The sequence below is a fragment of the Malania oleifera genome, chromosome 13 (genome assembly GCF_029873635.1).
Source record: "Malania oleifera isolate guangnan ecotype guangnan chromosome 13, ASM2987363v1, whole genome shotgun sequence".
In the NCBI taxonomy this organism is placed as follows: domain Eukaryota; kingdom Viridiplantae; phylum Streptophyta; class Magnoliopsida; order Santalales; family Ximeniaceae; genus Malania; species Malania oleifera.
In genome coordinates this window covers 43282265-43299833 of record NC_080429.1, presented here as the reverse complement: position 1 = coordinate 43299833, position 17569 = coordinate 43282265, and the positions used below count along the sequence as shown (strand labels likewise).

General features: G+C 38.0%; 1 protein-coding gene and 1 pseudogene across 1 annotated transcript; both read left to right on the top strand.

Annotated features, from left to right (window-relative positions):
• Positions 1–290: 290 nt before the first annotated feature.
• LOC131146765 (protein NUCLEAR FUSION DEFECTIVE 4-like) lies at positions 291–10133 on the top strand. Its single transcript, XM_058096536.1, has 2 exons — positions 291–950; positions 8817–10133. Exons 1-2 carry the CDS (start codon positions 507–509, stop codon positions 10011–10013), a joined length of 1641 nt encoding a protein of 546 aa, XP_057952519.1. The 5' UTR covers positions 291–506; the 3' UTR covers positions 10014–10133.
• Positions 10134–12740: 2607 nt separating this feature from the next.
• Positions 12741–17569, top strand: part of LOC131145820 (HIPL1 protein-like) — a 21676-nt pseudogene continuing 16847 nt past the window's right edge.

Sequence of the window (17569 nt, the reverse complement as noted above, 5' to 3'; positions counted from 1 at the left end):
AATCTATGAAGGTGAAGATTGAGTCAAATTTTGGTGTTAACTATCATAATTTAAATTACTCATGTGAGAAAGATAAGAATGATTAAGAAAACCCTTACATATATATTATGAATACAAAAAATTAAATATGTTAGAAAGGTTGGGATGATTAAGAAAACCCATTAAATAAATATATTATGAAGATAAAAAGGGTCATGGTTTGCCATAAAATTATTAAAATTGTTTGGATGCCCTTCGCATACAATAAGGTGAACGCCTAAAGCAAGAAGCAAGTCCACTTGCTTCCCCTAGTGTACAAGGCAAGTTCACTTCCTACTATTCAATCCTCAAGGTCACTACTGCTTCTTATCTACTCTAATTTTATACATTAAAAAAACGGAGGGCAGAGATTGAATTAAGCGGAGCAGAAGAGTGAGGATTAAAGGAAAAAGGACGAAAAGCAGGGAGCAGAGATTGAAGTAAAACAGAGCAAAAGACAGAACAGAGCAGAAGAGGGCTGAGCAGACATGCAGGGAATCAGCATCAAGACCAAATGGGTCGCCACAGTAGCTAGCATATGGATCCAGTGCAGCAGTGGCTCTCTCTACACCTTCGCCATCTTCTCTTCCCTCCTCAAATCCTCCCAATCCTACGACCAGTCTACCCTCGACACCATAGCCGTCGTCAAGGACTTAGGCGCCAACTTCGGCCTCCTCTCCGGCCTCCTCTGCTCTTCCTTCTCCTCCCTCGGCCCTTCTCTGGCTCTCGCCGCCGGCGCCGTCCAGAGCTTCGCGGGTTACTTCCTGATGTGGCTGGCCGTCACCGGCGTCCTCCCGCGCCCCCCCTTGCCGGTTATGTGCTTGTTCATGCTGCTGGCGGCTCACGCTCAGACCTTCTTTAACACCGCGGATGTTGTCGTCGCCGTTAACAACTTCCCTGATTATAGCGGAACTGCTGTCGGCATCATGAAGGTATCTTCTTCTTCGTTTTCTCTCTCGATTTATCTCGTTGATCCTGGATTTCTTTGTGTGTTGTGCAAGAACGAGACCCCTTTACTGTGCTTCTCACTTGTAAGATTTACTTTCTTCTTGCGAGAGGAGTTGACATGAATAGGTGAGCGCGCACCCAAAACAACCCACTCCTCCACTTTCTTCTCTGACCTAGTCGATTCTCTCACTAGTAGCATTTCTAAATGTCTTTCCCTTGCCTTTTTTTTTTTCCCCTTAAATCTATTATTGGTGAAGAGATTTATTGCACTGTATCGGAACAGAATGGAATCAGCAGTGGAAAGAATCAAATTTATTACGTATATTCAAATTTTCATTTCATTTATTTTCTATTCCATTTCATTTGGTAAATCAAACTTGACATTAAAAGATGTCTCAATGTTAAAAGATTGAAACTTTTATGCTAGAGGTATCAATTCGAGATTTAAAAGTATAGAAAGAGACATGAAATAAGGTTGAAGCTTTCATGTTGGCGGTATCAATTCGAGATTCAAGAGGATAGAAAGAGATGAGATAAGAAACTATTCTAGTTGTATAGCCCAATTCGAATGAGACCTTCAATAAAAAAGAAAAAAGAAAAACTAGGTGCTCACCATGTGATAGCGAATTTTATTATTTTGGACTTGGTACTTGTGTGCTTGCCATCTATGGATGAAGCTGTAGCTTCTTGCTCCTTTTTTTTTTTTTTATGTATATATAAATATAAGATTACGTTTTAACAATCATTCCTACTTTGTTTGTTAAAGAGTTTAGGCCCTTTCTCGATATACTAATATGTATTAAAAGAGAAATTGTTGAGTAGTATAGCACTAACTTCCTTGTAAATGAGTTATTTTTTTCTTTGAAATCTAAAGGAATGTCAGCCTTTACTTTTTTTTTTTTTTTGAGAGGGGCTTACTTATATATATTGCAGAGATTGCATTTACAAATTAGTGTTATACGCATCTGGTTTTAGCCTTCCCTAATGAATTTCTGGTTTTACTCTTCTTGGTTTAAATGGATTTTCATGAATTAAATGAAGTAGAAAGATTGGATCCATAACCCCTGCAATGGGGGAAGGGAGCGCGTTTATTGTAAAATGTGGGAAGCTGTGTATTAACCAGCTTCAGAAAGAACAGTAAAAGAAAAACAAGAATGAAAAACAAATTTCTTTTCTTGATTGATTGAATGAATTTAGTGCAGTATAATTGATTCACTTATATAGGAAAAATGGTCAATTATATCTTTACATTTGGACCACTAAGATAAGGAACTAATTAACTACTTATAACAACCACAACAGATTGCTTTGTAAAACTCTGTAAAAACTAAAACTCTAACATCTCCCCTCAAGATGAGAATGGATATTAATCATTCCCATCTTGTGAATAAGATGATGAAAAGGCAGTGAACCAAGAGGCTTGGTTAATATGTCAGCTAATTGATGCTTTGAAGGAATATGGATGATTTTAATTAAGCCCTCTTGTAACTTTTCGCGAACCAAATGACAATCCAGTTGAATATGCTTAGTCCTCTCATGATGCACAGGATTAGAAGCAATTTCAGATGCTGGTTTACTGTCAGTGTATAACAAAGCAGCTTGAGAATGTTGAACATGTAAATCAGCTAGAAGATAGATAAGCCATTGAATTTCACAGGTTGTTGTAGCTAAAGCTCTGTATTCAGATTCAGCAGATGATTTGCTAACAGTAGCCTGTTTCTTTGATTTCCATGAAATAAGAGAATCTCCAATAAAAATTGTGAAACCAGTTACACTTCTTCTAGTATCCAAGCAGCCACCCCAATCACTATCTGAATAAGCTTTCAGATGAAGGCACGAACTTGTAGACAATAAAATACCCTGTCCTGGTGTAGCCTTAATATATCTAAGTATTCTTTCAGCAGCCTGAAGATGTATCAGGCTTGGATGAGCCATAAACTGGCTTAGTACTTGAATAGAATATGCTATGTCTGGCCGAGTGATAGTCAAGTATAACAAGCGACCTATGAGTCTTCGATATGATGCCGGATCATTTAGAGATGGTGAAGAATCTGTTGTACTAAGTTTCAGATTGGATTCCATAGGAAAGGCTGTTGGTTTACATCTAGATAAACCACTATCTTGTAAAATATCCAATGCATATTTTCGTTGAGAAAGAGTAATACCTTTAGATGATCTAGCAATTTCCAAACCCAGAATATATTTGAGTTCACCAAGATCCTTGATGGTAAAAGAATCATGAAGAAATTGCTTGATTGAATTAATTTGATCAAGGCTGTCAGAAGCAAGAATTACATCATCAACATAAATGAGTAAAGCAATAAAAGTTGAGGGGGTTTTTTTGATGAATAAAGAAGAATCCGATTTTCCTTGAGAGAAACCAAGCTGCAGCAAAGAATGAGAAAGTTTAGAAAACCATTGTCTTGATGCTTGTTTCCGTCCATATAAACTCTTTTTGAGCTTGCAAACACGAGGGTCAGTAGCTGAAGAATAACCAGGTGGCAATTGCATATAAACTTCTTCATTAAGATGTCCATGTAAAAAAGCATTATTAACATCTAATTGATGTAAATGCCACTGTTTGATAGCAGCAAGAGCAAGTAAAACTCTCATAGTTGTCATCTTAGCAACAGGAGAATAAGTATCTAAAAAAATCTAAACCCTCTTGTTGAGTATAGCCCTTTGCCACTAGTCTTGCTTTATACCTTGCAATTGTGCCATCAGCATTAAACTTGACACGATAGACCCATTTACAACCTATTGCAGTCTTGTTTGGAGGTAAAATAGCAAGATCCCAAGTTTTGTTTGATTCAAGAGCTTTTATTTCCTCTGCCATAGCATTTTGCCATTGAGCATGAGAGATGGCTTGTTTGAAAGTTTTGGGTTCAAACGTTGAAGTAACAGCAGCAACAAAAGTTTTATATTTAGGGGATAATTGAGAAGTGGAAAGATAATGAAAAATGGAATGAGGTTTACTTTGAGTAGAAATGGGAGATGATTGATAAAGTGAAGTTGTTTGGGCCATATTACCACAATAGAAATTCTGTAAGTATGCAGGAGGGTTTCTGATCCTCTGAGACCTTCTGAGATTTTCAGATTGAGTGGTTGTATTTTCAGTATTTTCCTGTTGATGAGTTGATGTAAGAGGAAGTAAAGATTTATTGGGTGTTGAAGATTCAAAAAACTGAGGGAAATTGGGAAAGACAAAAGGTGTATGAATATTATTTGGTATAGAAGGTAATATAGTTTCATGAAAAACTACATTTCTGGAAATAAATGTTTTAAGAGTAACAAGGTCTAAAATTTTATATCCTTTTATATGTGGTGGATATCCTAAGAAAATACATTTTGAAGCTCTTGGTTGAAACTTTCCTCTATGAGCTGTAAGAGTGCTAGCAAAACATAAACACCCAAAAACTTTAAGATAATTGTAATCAGGGTGTTTATGGAATAAAAGGAAATATGGTGTTTGATTATTGAGAATGGAAGAAGGGGTTCGATTTATAAGATGTGTTGCTGTCAGCATACAATCTGTCCAATAAGAAAGTGGCAGTTCTGACTGAAAAAGCAAGGATCTAGCAACATGAAGAAGGTGTTGATGTTTTCTTTCGACTCTACCATTCTGTTGGGGTGTTTCCACACAAGACAATTGATGTATTATGCCATGGTCAGTATAGAAATCAGGCATGTTAAACTCTTGGCCATTATCAGTCCTTAGAATATTAACAATTGTATGGAATTGAGTATGAACATAAGAAATAAATTTTGTGAGAATGATACGAGTTTTTGCTTTGGTTTTCATGAGATAAAGCCAAGTAAATCTTGAATAATCATCTACAATTGTTAAGAAATAATGAAAACCAGAATAGGAAACAGTTGAAAAAGGAACCCAAATATCACAATGTACTAACTGAAATGCTTTATTTGAATACTATTTGATACAGGAAATGGAATCTTCTTTTGTTTTGCTAAAGGACAGACTTCACAGATATGATTCTGAGGTGCTGATACATTGGAATCTATTTCACTAATGATTTTTAATCTGGTAGGAGGAATATGTCCTAGTTGAAAATGCCATATATCAGCATTGATGTTACAAGTATTTGCTAAAGGAACCGAAGGTGCACAATTGAAATCAGTTTTGCTCCTTGTTGGAATAGAAGGTTGTTGTAGGTAATATAGGCCAGATTTCACTTTAGCAAGACCAATCATCTTCTAGCTGATTAGATTCTGCAAAATACATTTGGATTGAAGGAAAAACAAACCAATGGAGTTATCTTTAGTAAGTTTTGAAGCAGATATGAGATTAACATTGAATGAAGGAATGTAAAGGGCATTATGTAAGATAATATCAGTTGAAAGATTTACATTTCCAGTAAAAACAACAGGAGCAGAATGGCCATTTGGTAAATAGACCATAGATGATTTGTTTGGTAACTGAATAGAATTGAAAAAATGGGGAGAACAAATCATATGATCTGTTGCTCCTGTATCAATGATCCATGGGGAATTATTTTTATCAGTAGAGACAATATGACAAGATATAATACCTGATGTAGAAGCAACATTTGCTGTGGAATTGGAACTTATGGGTGTATGGGACAAACTACTTGCAAGTGACAGCAGATTTTGAATTTGCTCTTGAGAAAATATGTTTGGGATACTTGAATTTGACTCCAAAGAAGAAACAATATTTGCATTGGGTAAATTGGTGTTTGTATTTCCTTGTTGAACAGGAAAATTTTTCTTTCCTCGTGATCCTTTCCATCCAGGTTGGTATTCAATTAAGTGGAAACACTTGTCTGCAAGATGACCATTATATCCACAATGGGAACAAGTAACATTTCCTTTGATCTTTGGTTTTGTGAAATGAATACCACTTGTGGCAACAAATCTCTATGTTTGTGCAGCATTCATTGCATGAGAGTCTATGGAAATACCAACAGCATTAGATAAAGACCTTTGGCTTTCTTCTTGCAGTAATAAGGAAAACACTTTGCTCATAGAAGGCAAAGGTGATTGAAGAAGTAACTGACTTCGCATCATAGAATAGGAATCATGCAAACCAATAAGAAACTTCATCACAAAATCTGATTGCTGTCTGTCTAAAAAATTCTTTAAAAGATTGCAAGAACACTGGTTGAGAATTCCACATCTGCAGCTGGGAATTGGCCTGTAACTGATATATTCATCCCAGAGAGTCTTGAACTCATTAAAATAGTCAGTAACTGATCTTGATCCTTGAGAAATTGAACTAAGGGACTTTTCTAAAATAAGAACTCTTGGACCATCACTTCGAAGATATCTTGTCTTAAGTTCTTCCCAAATATCATATGCACTTGTCAAGTACTGCAGACTCCTACGAATTTCTTTTGCTATAGAATTCATTAACCAAGATAGAACAAGATTATTGGCTCGCAGCCAAGCAATTTGAGTCCAAGAATCACTAAGATTAGGTTGAGGCAAAGTACCATCTATGAATGCAATTTTGTTTTTGACTGTAAGAACAATAGAGATTGATCTACTCCATGCAACATAATTTTCACCAGTTAAAATTTCTGAAACTAGAAGAGCTCCAGGATTATCTGAAGGATGCAAGTAATAAACACTTGAAGAATCATCCGATGGATTTCTTGAAGAATCATCAGCATTTGCCATAGAAGTAGAATGTAAAGAAGATTCAGTTTCCACCATAGAAAAAAAATGCAGAAAATTTTGAAGAAGGCAACAGAAATTGAATTAACCAGTTTTTGAGATTCGAAAAAAAAAAAAAAAAAAAACTTTGGCCAATCACATCTGCTCTGTTTTGCGATTATTTTCCTCTTCCCTGGTTTCTTGTAAGAGAATTGACGAATTGTGATTGCTTTCCTCTTCCCTGGTTTTCGGCGAGAGAAATGATGAAGATAACAAGCTCTACGTGTGAACAATATGCTCTGATACCATGTAAAATGTGGGAAGCTGTGTATTAACCAGCTTCAGAAAGAACAGTAAAAGAAAAACAAGAATGAAAAACAAATTTCTTTTCTTGATTGATTGATTGAATGAATGAATGAATGAATGAATTTAGTGCAGTATAATTGGTTCACTTATATAGGAAAAATGACCAATTATATCTTTACATTTGGACCACTAAGATAAGGAACTAATTAACTACTTATAACAGCCACAACAGATTGCTTTGTAAAACTCTGTAAAAACTAAAACTCTAACATTTATTCTAGTTTTAAAGGCAAGAAAAGTAATTTTTAATGCAAAGCAAACACTAGCTTGATTTCGATACCTTAATCTTCTTCTTCTACATAAAATTTGAAATGCATTCATTCTTCTTGTAGATTGTTCAAAATGTAGAAAAGCACCGTGATGAATAATGTCCTTTGGCATTATAAGGTGAGCACTTTGGTAAATAAAATGAGTGTGGTCAAATGCTATAGAGATGGATGAGTTGTAATATACCAAGAAAAAAAAAGTAAATAATACGACTGCATCTCTAACAAGTAGGGGTATATAGGATAGGTTGGACTGGGTAGATTAATAACTTTACCAGGAGAAGTGTTTTGAAGAGCAAAAGATTGTGTTGAGGATTGAGAAATGACATGTTGATGCTGTTGGGCTTTTGTGGAGCCTAGTTGTGTTTTAATTTGGATGCCGACCCGACCCCTATTTAATTAGAGATTTTTATTGTAAGGCTTAGTCCATGGAGCAAAGGCTTGGGCCGTACAAGCCGTACTTGTGGGGGTCCGGGGGCAACGGCCCCGGGAAAATTTTGGAGCCCATTCGGAACGGAACCCTAGGTGCAACATATAAAAAGGATTGCTTTCGGGTGATTAGGGTTCGCGTGGTTGTACCTGCGAGAGAGCGAGAGCATTGTATCGCCGCACTCTCTGTGTTTCCTTCCTGATAATATTGAAATCCCTGCAACTCCGTGGATGTAGGCAAAATTGCCGAACCACGTAAATATTGTCTTGTGCGTGTGATTGATTTTTCTTTGGCGTTATTTTTTCTCTATTTTGTTTCTCACAGGTTCCGGGAATTTTGTTCTTTATTCCCAACAGATGCATGACTTAAATTTATGCATGGACCTTCATAGAGCAGAATGGCAAACCACTATTATTGCTAACCCCAAATGTGTAATCCTAAGAGCAATAAGAATATGCAGCAATCTACCAACTAATAAATAATGCCAAATTGAGAGCTAGAGTTGTTTGACTCTAGAAAGCATGGAAGTGAGGATCCTTTTGTGTCTTGGTCTTTTGAGTAATTGGAGTCACTCCTTGGATATATGAGGGCATTCTTGAATGGAGAACACTGTTCATAAAAAAAAAAATATACAATGAGAATTTTTCATAAGTGATGGGGAATCCTGTGATTCGTTGAAATTGATTGATTCCAGAAAGGTTAACTAAACTTGACAAGGCACATTATTTGTGAAAAAAATTTGTGATGATTTTCATACAATGAATAACAGAATGCTGAATGAATATATTCTCAGGAGCATCCTAGGTGTGTCATTTTGTGCAGGTTATTTGTTCCCAATTCCAATTTGGATATGTTGATCTTGCTCATCTTTTTATAACTTTGTTCCTCTCATGCTTTGCATCATTGACATTCTGTTTTACATGCGTAAATCTCTGCAAACATATTTCTTGGATCAGAGTCAATGTGTGGCTTTTTTGGCAGATTTTTAGTAATAGGCGTTTTACATGATCAACTAGGGATTTGAGTCTTAGGATGTCAATTGGAGTGCTGAATATCTCATATCTATTTGTTGATGTCTCAGGTCAAAGTTTATATTTTTGTTGAATTATTTGGAGTTTATATGAAGGCTTTAAAATTATTTATTCTCTCACCAGGGTTTTGTTGGTTTGAGTGGAGCAATATTAATTCAAGTGTATAAGACAGTGTTCAAGAACAAACCTGCCTCGTATCTTCTGATGCTGGCACTGCTACCAACTATCAACCCTTTGTTGCTCATGTTTTTTGTAAGAATCTATAACACAAAGGAAGGAGATGAGAAGAAACACTTGAACGCTTTTTCGCTGGTTGCTTTGATTATTGCTGCTTATCTTATGGTGATAATAATCTTGGAGAACATCCTTTGTTTTCCAGTTTCTGCATGGGTCTTTACAACTGCTGTACTCATAATATTCCTTGGTTCACCTCTTTATATTGCAATTCAAGCCCAAAAGATGGCCTCATATGGAATATCACAGACTTTAATTAGTGAGGGGGATCAAACAATGGAGGATCCAGGTCAGTTGGATGCTCTGAAGATGTATTCAAAAGAAGCTCCTGTTGTGTATCGGTGGGTTCCTGGTGAGACTGATCAAGATACCCAGACAAATGCTAAGAAGACTTTGCAATCAGGGGAAAATCTTAATCTATTGCAAGCCATGTGCACCCTTAACTTCTGGTTTTTGTTTCTCGCCATGGCATGTGGCTCAGGCTCTGGACTTGCAACAGTGAATAACATCAGCCAAATAGGAGGATCTCTTGGTTACACTACTTCCGAGACTAGTACACTGGTTTCATTGTGGAGCATTTGGAATTTTCTTGGTCGTTTTGGAGCTGGATTTGTATCAGATTATTTCCTGCACACCAAAGGATGGGCAAGGCCCTTGTTCATGGTCATTACTCTTGCAAGCATGAGTATTGGCCATGCCGTCATTGCTTCTGGTTTGCCTGGCGCTTTATATGTTGGTTCAGTATTGGTGGGTGTTTGTCATGGTTCACAATGGTCACTAATGCCTACAATCACTTCTGAAATTTTTGGGATTCAGCATATGGGCACCATTTTCAACACTATTACCATGGCAAGTCCTGTTGGTTCTTACATACTCTCAGTAAGGGTCATAGGATATATTTATGACAGGGAGGCTTTGACAGAAGGGAACACATGCACTGGAATCCACTGCTTCTTGTTGTCATTTCTAATTATGGCATTAGCTACTCTTTTGGGGTCTATTGCTGCTTTGGGACTGTTCTTCCGAACAAGAAGTTTCTACAACTCGGTTGTACTCAGAAGACTACGACATACTGTGGGGGAGTAAAATAGTTGGTTTATTATTGCAGAAGTAGCTGATGTTGTGTTTGCTTGTAATTCATGAGTGTACCCATCATGTACAGTTTTTCATATATTTTTTCTTAATATATGGTTCCTTGCTCAGCCATTTTATGGGGACTAGAAAAAAGTAGTTACTTTTACATCTTTTCCCTTCAGGCAACTACCAATATTAGTTGTTTCTACATGAAACTGTAATGGTAAAGTTGTCGCTGTGTGACTTATAGGTCACAGGTTCGAGACGTGGAAACAGCCTCTTGCAAAAATGCAAGGTAAGGCTGCATACTATACACCCATCGTGATCTGCCCCTTCCCTGGACTCTGCATATGTGGGAGCTTTGTGCACGAGGCTGTCCCCTTTCATGAAGCTGCAAGGGAGATCCTCTTTGTACTTCCAATTAGGAAGATATTTTGATGTGTATTCTTTTATCTGCCAGGCAGGGCAGGGCTTAGGTTCCTGCTTCTGTGTGTGTGCAAGGAGAGACCCGGGACAAATGTCCCTAAAGCAAAACCTAAGCCATCACCTGTTGACCATGGCAGCAGTTACCCGGCCAGAAGCTCCTAAGGTTGTGCAGCCATAATTGGTTTACTCCTCATCAGCACCAACAGGCAGAGTCGTAAATGGGCTTTCCAGCTTTTCTAATAGTTTGATGCTCTTGACAGTAGCCCATATGGCTCTCTAACCATATTTTGGTCTTCTTGACCGTTGAACTGGGATTGGATGAAGATGACATGGATATGATTAAAGGAGACGAGCATAGCTGCTATATTGATAAAAGATGGGCTGTCCTATGCTGAAGTATTTACAGTTGGCTTGCCATCTCTGCCTAGTCATTCTGAGCTCTTGAATCTCCCTTGTATATTTTCCATTGCCACAATTGTAGACTATTTTTCTTTTCTTTTTGAAAGGGGCTGTTTTTGTTTTTAGTACCTCATGACCAAGATTCAAATAAAGTTAAACCACATTGAAATTTAATTTTTCACAGGTGAACATGTCATATAAATTAAAGGGCAATGAAGATTTAAGTCATTTTACGTTAAATTGTTTCTAATTGTTCTTTCTTTGTTGTCTGCTGGATTTTGTTACTTGACTCCATGTCTTTTATTTTTTATTTTTTATTTTCTGGTCTTTTGTGGTTGCTGAAGATTCATTTCCATTGCAACCCAGAAGAGATGCAGTTCAAGTTATTGAATCTTCTGATATAAAAGTATTTTTTGCAGAAGAGGATTTTAGAGATAATTATCTCATGGGAGTGCAGAAAATCTGAAACTGACAACCGCAACATGTTGGGATTTTCTGTTTCCTTAAAGATCAGCACAACCTCCATTATTATATATTTATAAGCACCAAAATCCAAGCAAACTCCCCTGCTTCTGTAACAACACATGGAATAAAATAATATCCCCAAGACTTCGTTGCAATGTATTTTGCAATTTAATAATGTTAGCATATTTCCCTAATTAGGTTGATTGACCAATCTCCATGATTTGGTCAATCTCCATGATTTGTGTAATTAGAGTATGATTTGTGTAATTACCATTAATGTCATTAATGATTTACCTTTGTGAGCTTATGAGCTTGCCTCCTTCACCTATAAAAGGATGACCCTTGTACAGTTTTATATATACGAAAATACTGAAGTTATTTACAACTCTTTCTTTCTTCTCTTAGTTTTAACATGGTATTAGAGCCAAGTTTGGTTCTTGACCGCTAGTTGGTGTCTTTCTTTTGGTTCCACCATTCTCTCGCCACTGGTATTCCAATACCATAAATTGATTCCGTTGCTCTAGAGTTTTTCGCTTGGTGCAAAAATCATTCCGATCCGACGCCGCACACCCCACGAGCCTAGTCACCAGCGGCTAGACACCGCCGCATCCGCCGCTACTTGACGTCATCTCTGACGACCTTCTAGCAGTTTTCTAGCCACCGTCTGCTGCCACTTCCGGCAGAGCTCTGGCAAAGTTGGTTTTCTTTGACTAGTTTTTCGTGCTCATTCCATCGACGCCATCCTTTTGCCCTAATCAGTCAACATTATCATTTTTTTTCCCCTGTTATGGGTTCTTTAAATGATGTTGCTTGCCCTATAGAGATTGTTTTGAATGGCTCCAACTACAATGTTTGGGACCAACAAATGTCAGTTTTTTTGATCGGTCGGAGATTATGACGTTTTGTTACTGGAACAAAACAAAAACCCACAAAAAATGACAAGCAATCCACAAAGGAGTTTGATGAGGCTCTTGAAGAATGGGAAAGTACTCATTGTAAGATCCTTTCCTGGTTTATTACTACATCAGTTCCTTCCATTCAGAGTCTACTTCCTAAGTTTTGGAATGCCAAACTTGCTTGAGATTTTTTGGCCAAGCGATACAACTGTATAGTGATGCTGCTCTCGAGTTTCAGTTGGAAACTAGGTTTTCCTAGATGCGTCAGGAACTTGGACAGTCTATTGCTGAGTTTCATGCTTAGGTTAGTAGTATTTGGGATCAACTTTCTTAAATTGACCCTACTTTTTCTGATGAGCAGTCAATTAAACTTTTTGCTGCATATTAAGATCGTCGTCAATTCATATATTTTATGATGCATATTCGGGATGAATTTGAGAATACTCGAGCTTCTTTGTTACATCGATCTCCTCTTCCTACACTTGAGGTTGCTCTTGTGGAGCTAATTTCTGAGGGGACACGACCACAGACTCATCGGGTTCATTCTACCGATATGGTCTTGGCTACTACTCCGTCTAGCTCATTTACTCTGGCTAATCCTGCTGCAGCTATTGCTTCTTCTAAACCGCGTCGTTTAAATGGTCAATGCCACTATTATAAGGAAGATGGCCACCGTATTTCCGATTGTCCTAAGAAGAAGGCTAAGGATGCTCTTATGGTTGAGGCATCTTACTCTTCCAAGCCTGTTGCTACTGTCTCCACCAACTCCTCGACTTCTGATTCATCTTCTGCACCTTCTTTGTCGTCTCTTTCAGCAGCTGACCTTGAGGCAATTATCACCCAGGTTCTATCTCATACTTCTACTGCCTTATCAGTCTCCACCGGTAACTCTATATCTTGGTTTATTGACTCTACCTGTTGCAATCATATGACCTTTGATTCCTTTTTAGTGACCCATAGGAAGTCTTTAAATCCTATTCCCTTAATTTATACTGCTGATGTCTCACATATGTCTATTAGTCATCTTGGTCATGTTTCTACTCCTACTCTTTCTATACCTGACACATATGTTGTGCTCAACTTGTCTCTAAATCTCCTTTCAGTTGGTCAACTTGTTGAAAGTAGATTTATCTTAACCTTTTCTCACAAAGGTTGTGATGTGCAGGATCCGAAGATGGGCTAGCTAGTTGGGACTAGGCATAAAGTTGGTCGCCTTTTTGAGCTCACATCTCTGCATTTGCCTAGTTCTTGGTCTCCTCCGTCCCTTACTGCTGCTGTGTCTTCCAGTGTTGGGCACTCTCGTCTCAGTCATACCTCTTTTTCTTGTGTTTAGTCTTTGGCTTCTAGTGGTTGCTTAGGAAATGTTAAATTTGAACCTTTTGGTTGTATGTCTTGTCAACTTGGGAAATAGAAAACTTTACCTTTTAATGAAAATAATTCTTTGTCTTTTCCACCTTTTGATTTGGTTCATTCTGATATTTGGGGATTGGCTCCTATCTCTACTAAGGACGGGTCTCGTTACTTTATTATTTTTATCGATGATAACTCTCGGTATACATGGATTTATCTTTTGCATGATCGTACTGGCTTACTTAATGCTTTTCGTGATTTTAAGCAGATGATAAAAATTCAGTTTGATCGCACCATTAAAGTTTTTTGGTCTGATAATGCCCTGGAGTATACTTTTACCCCTTTCGTTTCTTGTCCATCCACCTCCTAACAGAATGACCATGCAGAACGTAAGCATCGTCACATTCTTGACACTGTTTGCTCTCAACTTTTCTTTGCATCCCTCGTAGAATCCTTTTGGGGAGAAGCCACTTTTACTGCTGTTTACACCATTAATCGGGTTCCAACCCCTACTCTTTCCAATAAATCACCATATGAGGTCCTCTATGGAAAGGTACCTAATTATTCTCTTCTCAAAGTATTTGGTTGTGCTTGCTTTGTTTTACTCCCACCTCATGAACATACAAAACTTGAACTTCGCTCTCATCTCTGTTGCTTTCTTGGTTATGGCATTGAACACAAGGGTTATCGGTGCTTTGATCCCATAGCCAAGCGTCTTTGAGTCTCTTGGCATGTTCAGTTTTGGGAACACAAAATGTTCACTAGTATCTCTACACTCTCATCTGATTGTCCCTCATGCTCTCCCATTTTCACTGACCTTGCCATAGATCCCTCTCCAGATTTTTCCTTTAATAACAAGTCATGACAGCTCATCAGGTGATCACTCCATGTCTGCCTCTCAAAAACCTGGATAGTCTGATGATCATGACATCGCATCCACACCGCCCGAGTCCTTTGATTTGGATGTCCATTGTTCTAGTAGGGTAAGGGCACCTCCTACCTATCTTAGTGATTATCACTGTTTTTCTACTCTTGACTCTCTTCACGAGCCTAGCAATTATCGCAAAACTTGTTCTGTTCCTGTTTGGAAGCAAGCTATGTCTGAAGAACTTGACGCACTTCAAAAAACTCATACTTGGGACTTGGTTGACCTGCCTCTTGGAAAGACTGTAGTTGGGAACAAATGGGTGTATAAAAGGAAAATGAACTTCGACGGCTCTAAAGTAAGACATAAATCTTGTTTAGTGGCAAAGGGCTTTACTCAGGAGTATGACATTGATTATGAGGAGACATTTGCCCCTGTTGCTCGTATTACCTCCGTTCGCTCCCTTTTGGCTGTTGCCTCTGCCGTATGATGACCTTTATTTTAGATGGATTTCAAGAATGCCTTCTTACATGGTGATTTAGTTGAGGAGGTATATATGCAGCCTCCATTAGGGTATCCTCATCCTCCTGGTAAGGTCTGTCGTCTTCGACGGGCATTATATAGCTTAAGCAAGCTCCCCGTACTTGGTTTGTCAAGTTCAGCTCCACTGTTGCACAACTTAGGTTTGCTTCTGGCCCCTATGATTCAACTCTTTTTACTTGTCACACTGATACTGGCATCACTATCCTACTACTTTATGTTGATGATATGATCATTACTGGTGATGATACTTATGGTATTCATAAGCTTAAGTAGTTTCTGTGTCAGCAGTTTGAAATGAAAGACCTCGGTTTTCTTAGCTACTTCCTCGGCTTAGAGGTCTTCCCTACCTCTGATGGCTATTCTTTGACCAAGCCAAGTATGTTTTTGATCTTCTCACACGTGCTGGTCTCACAGATTGTAAGATAGTTGATAGTCTGCTGGAACTTAACATCATACTCCGTCCTATTGATGGGGAGCTAATTCCCGATGCCACTTGTTACTGACAGCTTGTTGGGAGCTTGATTTATCTCACTGTCTCTAGACCAAACATTGCCTATGCAGTACACCTTGTTAGCCAGTTTATGCCGGCTTCTCATTCCGTTCACTAAGCAGCTGTTCTTTGCATCTTATGCTATGTGAAGGGAACATTATTTCATGGGCTTCATTTTTCCTCTCACTCATCCTTGACGTTACAGGTTTATTCTGATGTTGATTGGGTAGGGGACCTTACTGATTGACGGTCTACCATTAATTTCCTTTTTCTACTTGGAGACTCTCTTATCTCTTGACAGAGCAAAAAGCAGACTATTGTCGCCCGCTTTAGCACTAAGGCCGAGTATCAGGTCCTTGCTGATACTACTTTTGAGCTTCTTTGGCTTTGTAGGCTTCTCCAAGATATGGGTGTTCCTTAGCCCTTGAGCACTCCGCTTTATTGTGACAATTATAGTGCTGTCCAGATCGCTCATAACGATGTCTTTTATGAACCACCAAACACATTGAGATCGATTGTCATTTTGTGCGTCATCATCTTCAGGAGGGGACACTTTGCATCTTGTCAGTTCCTTCGGCTGATCAGTTGGCTGATATCTTCACAAAGGCTCATCCACCTGGTCGTCATCGTGTTTTAGTTTGCGAACTCTAGTTGGCATCTTCGATACCACCTTGAGTTTAGGAGGGGATGTTAGCATATGTCCTTAATTAAGTTGATTGACCAATCTCCATGATTTGGTCAATCTCTATGATTTGTTTAATTAGAGCATGAATTGTGTAATTAGAGCATGATTTTTGTAATTAGCATTAATGTCATTAATGATTCACCTTTGTGAGTTTGCCTCCTTCACCTATAAAAGGATGACCCTAGTACAGTTTTATATATACAAAAATACTGAACTTATTTACAACTCTTTCTTTCTTCTCTTAGTTTTAACAAATAAATAAAAAATATACGGACTATAGATGAGAAAATACCAAATGTGACTGGTGATCGGACCCAATAGAAATGAAGAATGGAGCTGTTTTTAGATTTATCTTTTGATTTGTAGTAGAGAATCTGTTTTAACTTTCCTTTTAAGGCTCATACTGGAGGAATTATTTGTTGTCTGAATCTTCCGTTAAAAGCACTTTCACAATTGTCATTTTATTGATTTTGGTCTCTTGTGAGCACCATGGTTGTGACCTGTGGTGCTGGTGCGCTGTCCCTGTTTTATCTTCTGTTGCTTCCTATTCTTTCTTCGTCATATCCCTTCTACATCAAACCCAGGTCTCTCTTTCTCTCTCCATCTCTCTCTCTCTCTCTCTCTCTCTGAGTTCACTTTTTTTTGGATCGCATTTCAAATCGTAATGTTTCATATTTGCTTCAATTTCAACTCCATTGAAATCGTGTTCTTACAATTGCAGCATCTGCTGTGACTCTGCTGAAGATTTGCAATTGAAGAATGTGTCCCCCTTATAAAATCAATCCTATGTGCAGTAAGACACTTGAATTTTGAACCCTGCATTTTGAGAACTGCTGCATAATGGTTTTGACATTTTTAGTGGGGATGCCGTTGGTTTATTTCTGCATTAATTGCAATCTTTGAAATGCTATCCCTGCCTACTTGTGCTTATGTTTCTTGCCTCGGAAATTCTTTTGTGGCACTGGACATTGAACAAGTAATGTATGAACCGGCACATTGTTCAAACTGCAGCTTCACAAACAATTCCATGAGATGAACTAAACTAGTTGTTGTTATATGCAATCTTGAAGGTGTTCACTTCTTGAATAATAATTTTGGGTTGAAGGAAATTTTGTTTCATCAACTCTGTTTCTTGCATCAATAAATGAACTTAAGCAAATTTAGCAACTGCTGCTAAGGATCTCAACCAGTTGAAAGCACAATTAATTTGAAAAATGCAGTGGAAATTCCAGGAAATGAACATATGGCGAGGAGGATGTACTCCATACAGTCATGTGAACTTTCCATAGTATGAGTGCTTTTTACAACTTCAGATGCCTAACGTTCTAGAACTGGGGTCCCTTCATATTCTAATGATTTTGATTCAGTGCTTGAGTTCATTTCTAGGGTTCGTGTATGTGAGACCATGAATTGGTAGGCTTTGTTCATTTGAAAATACTGCACTTTGGT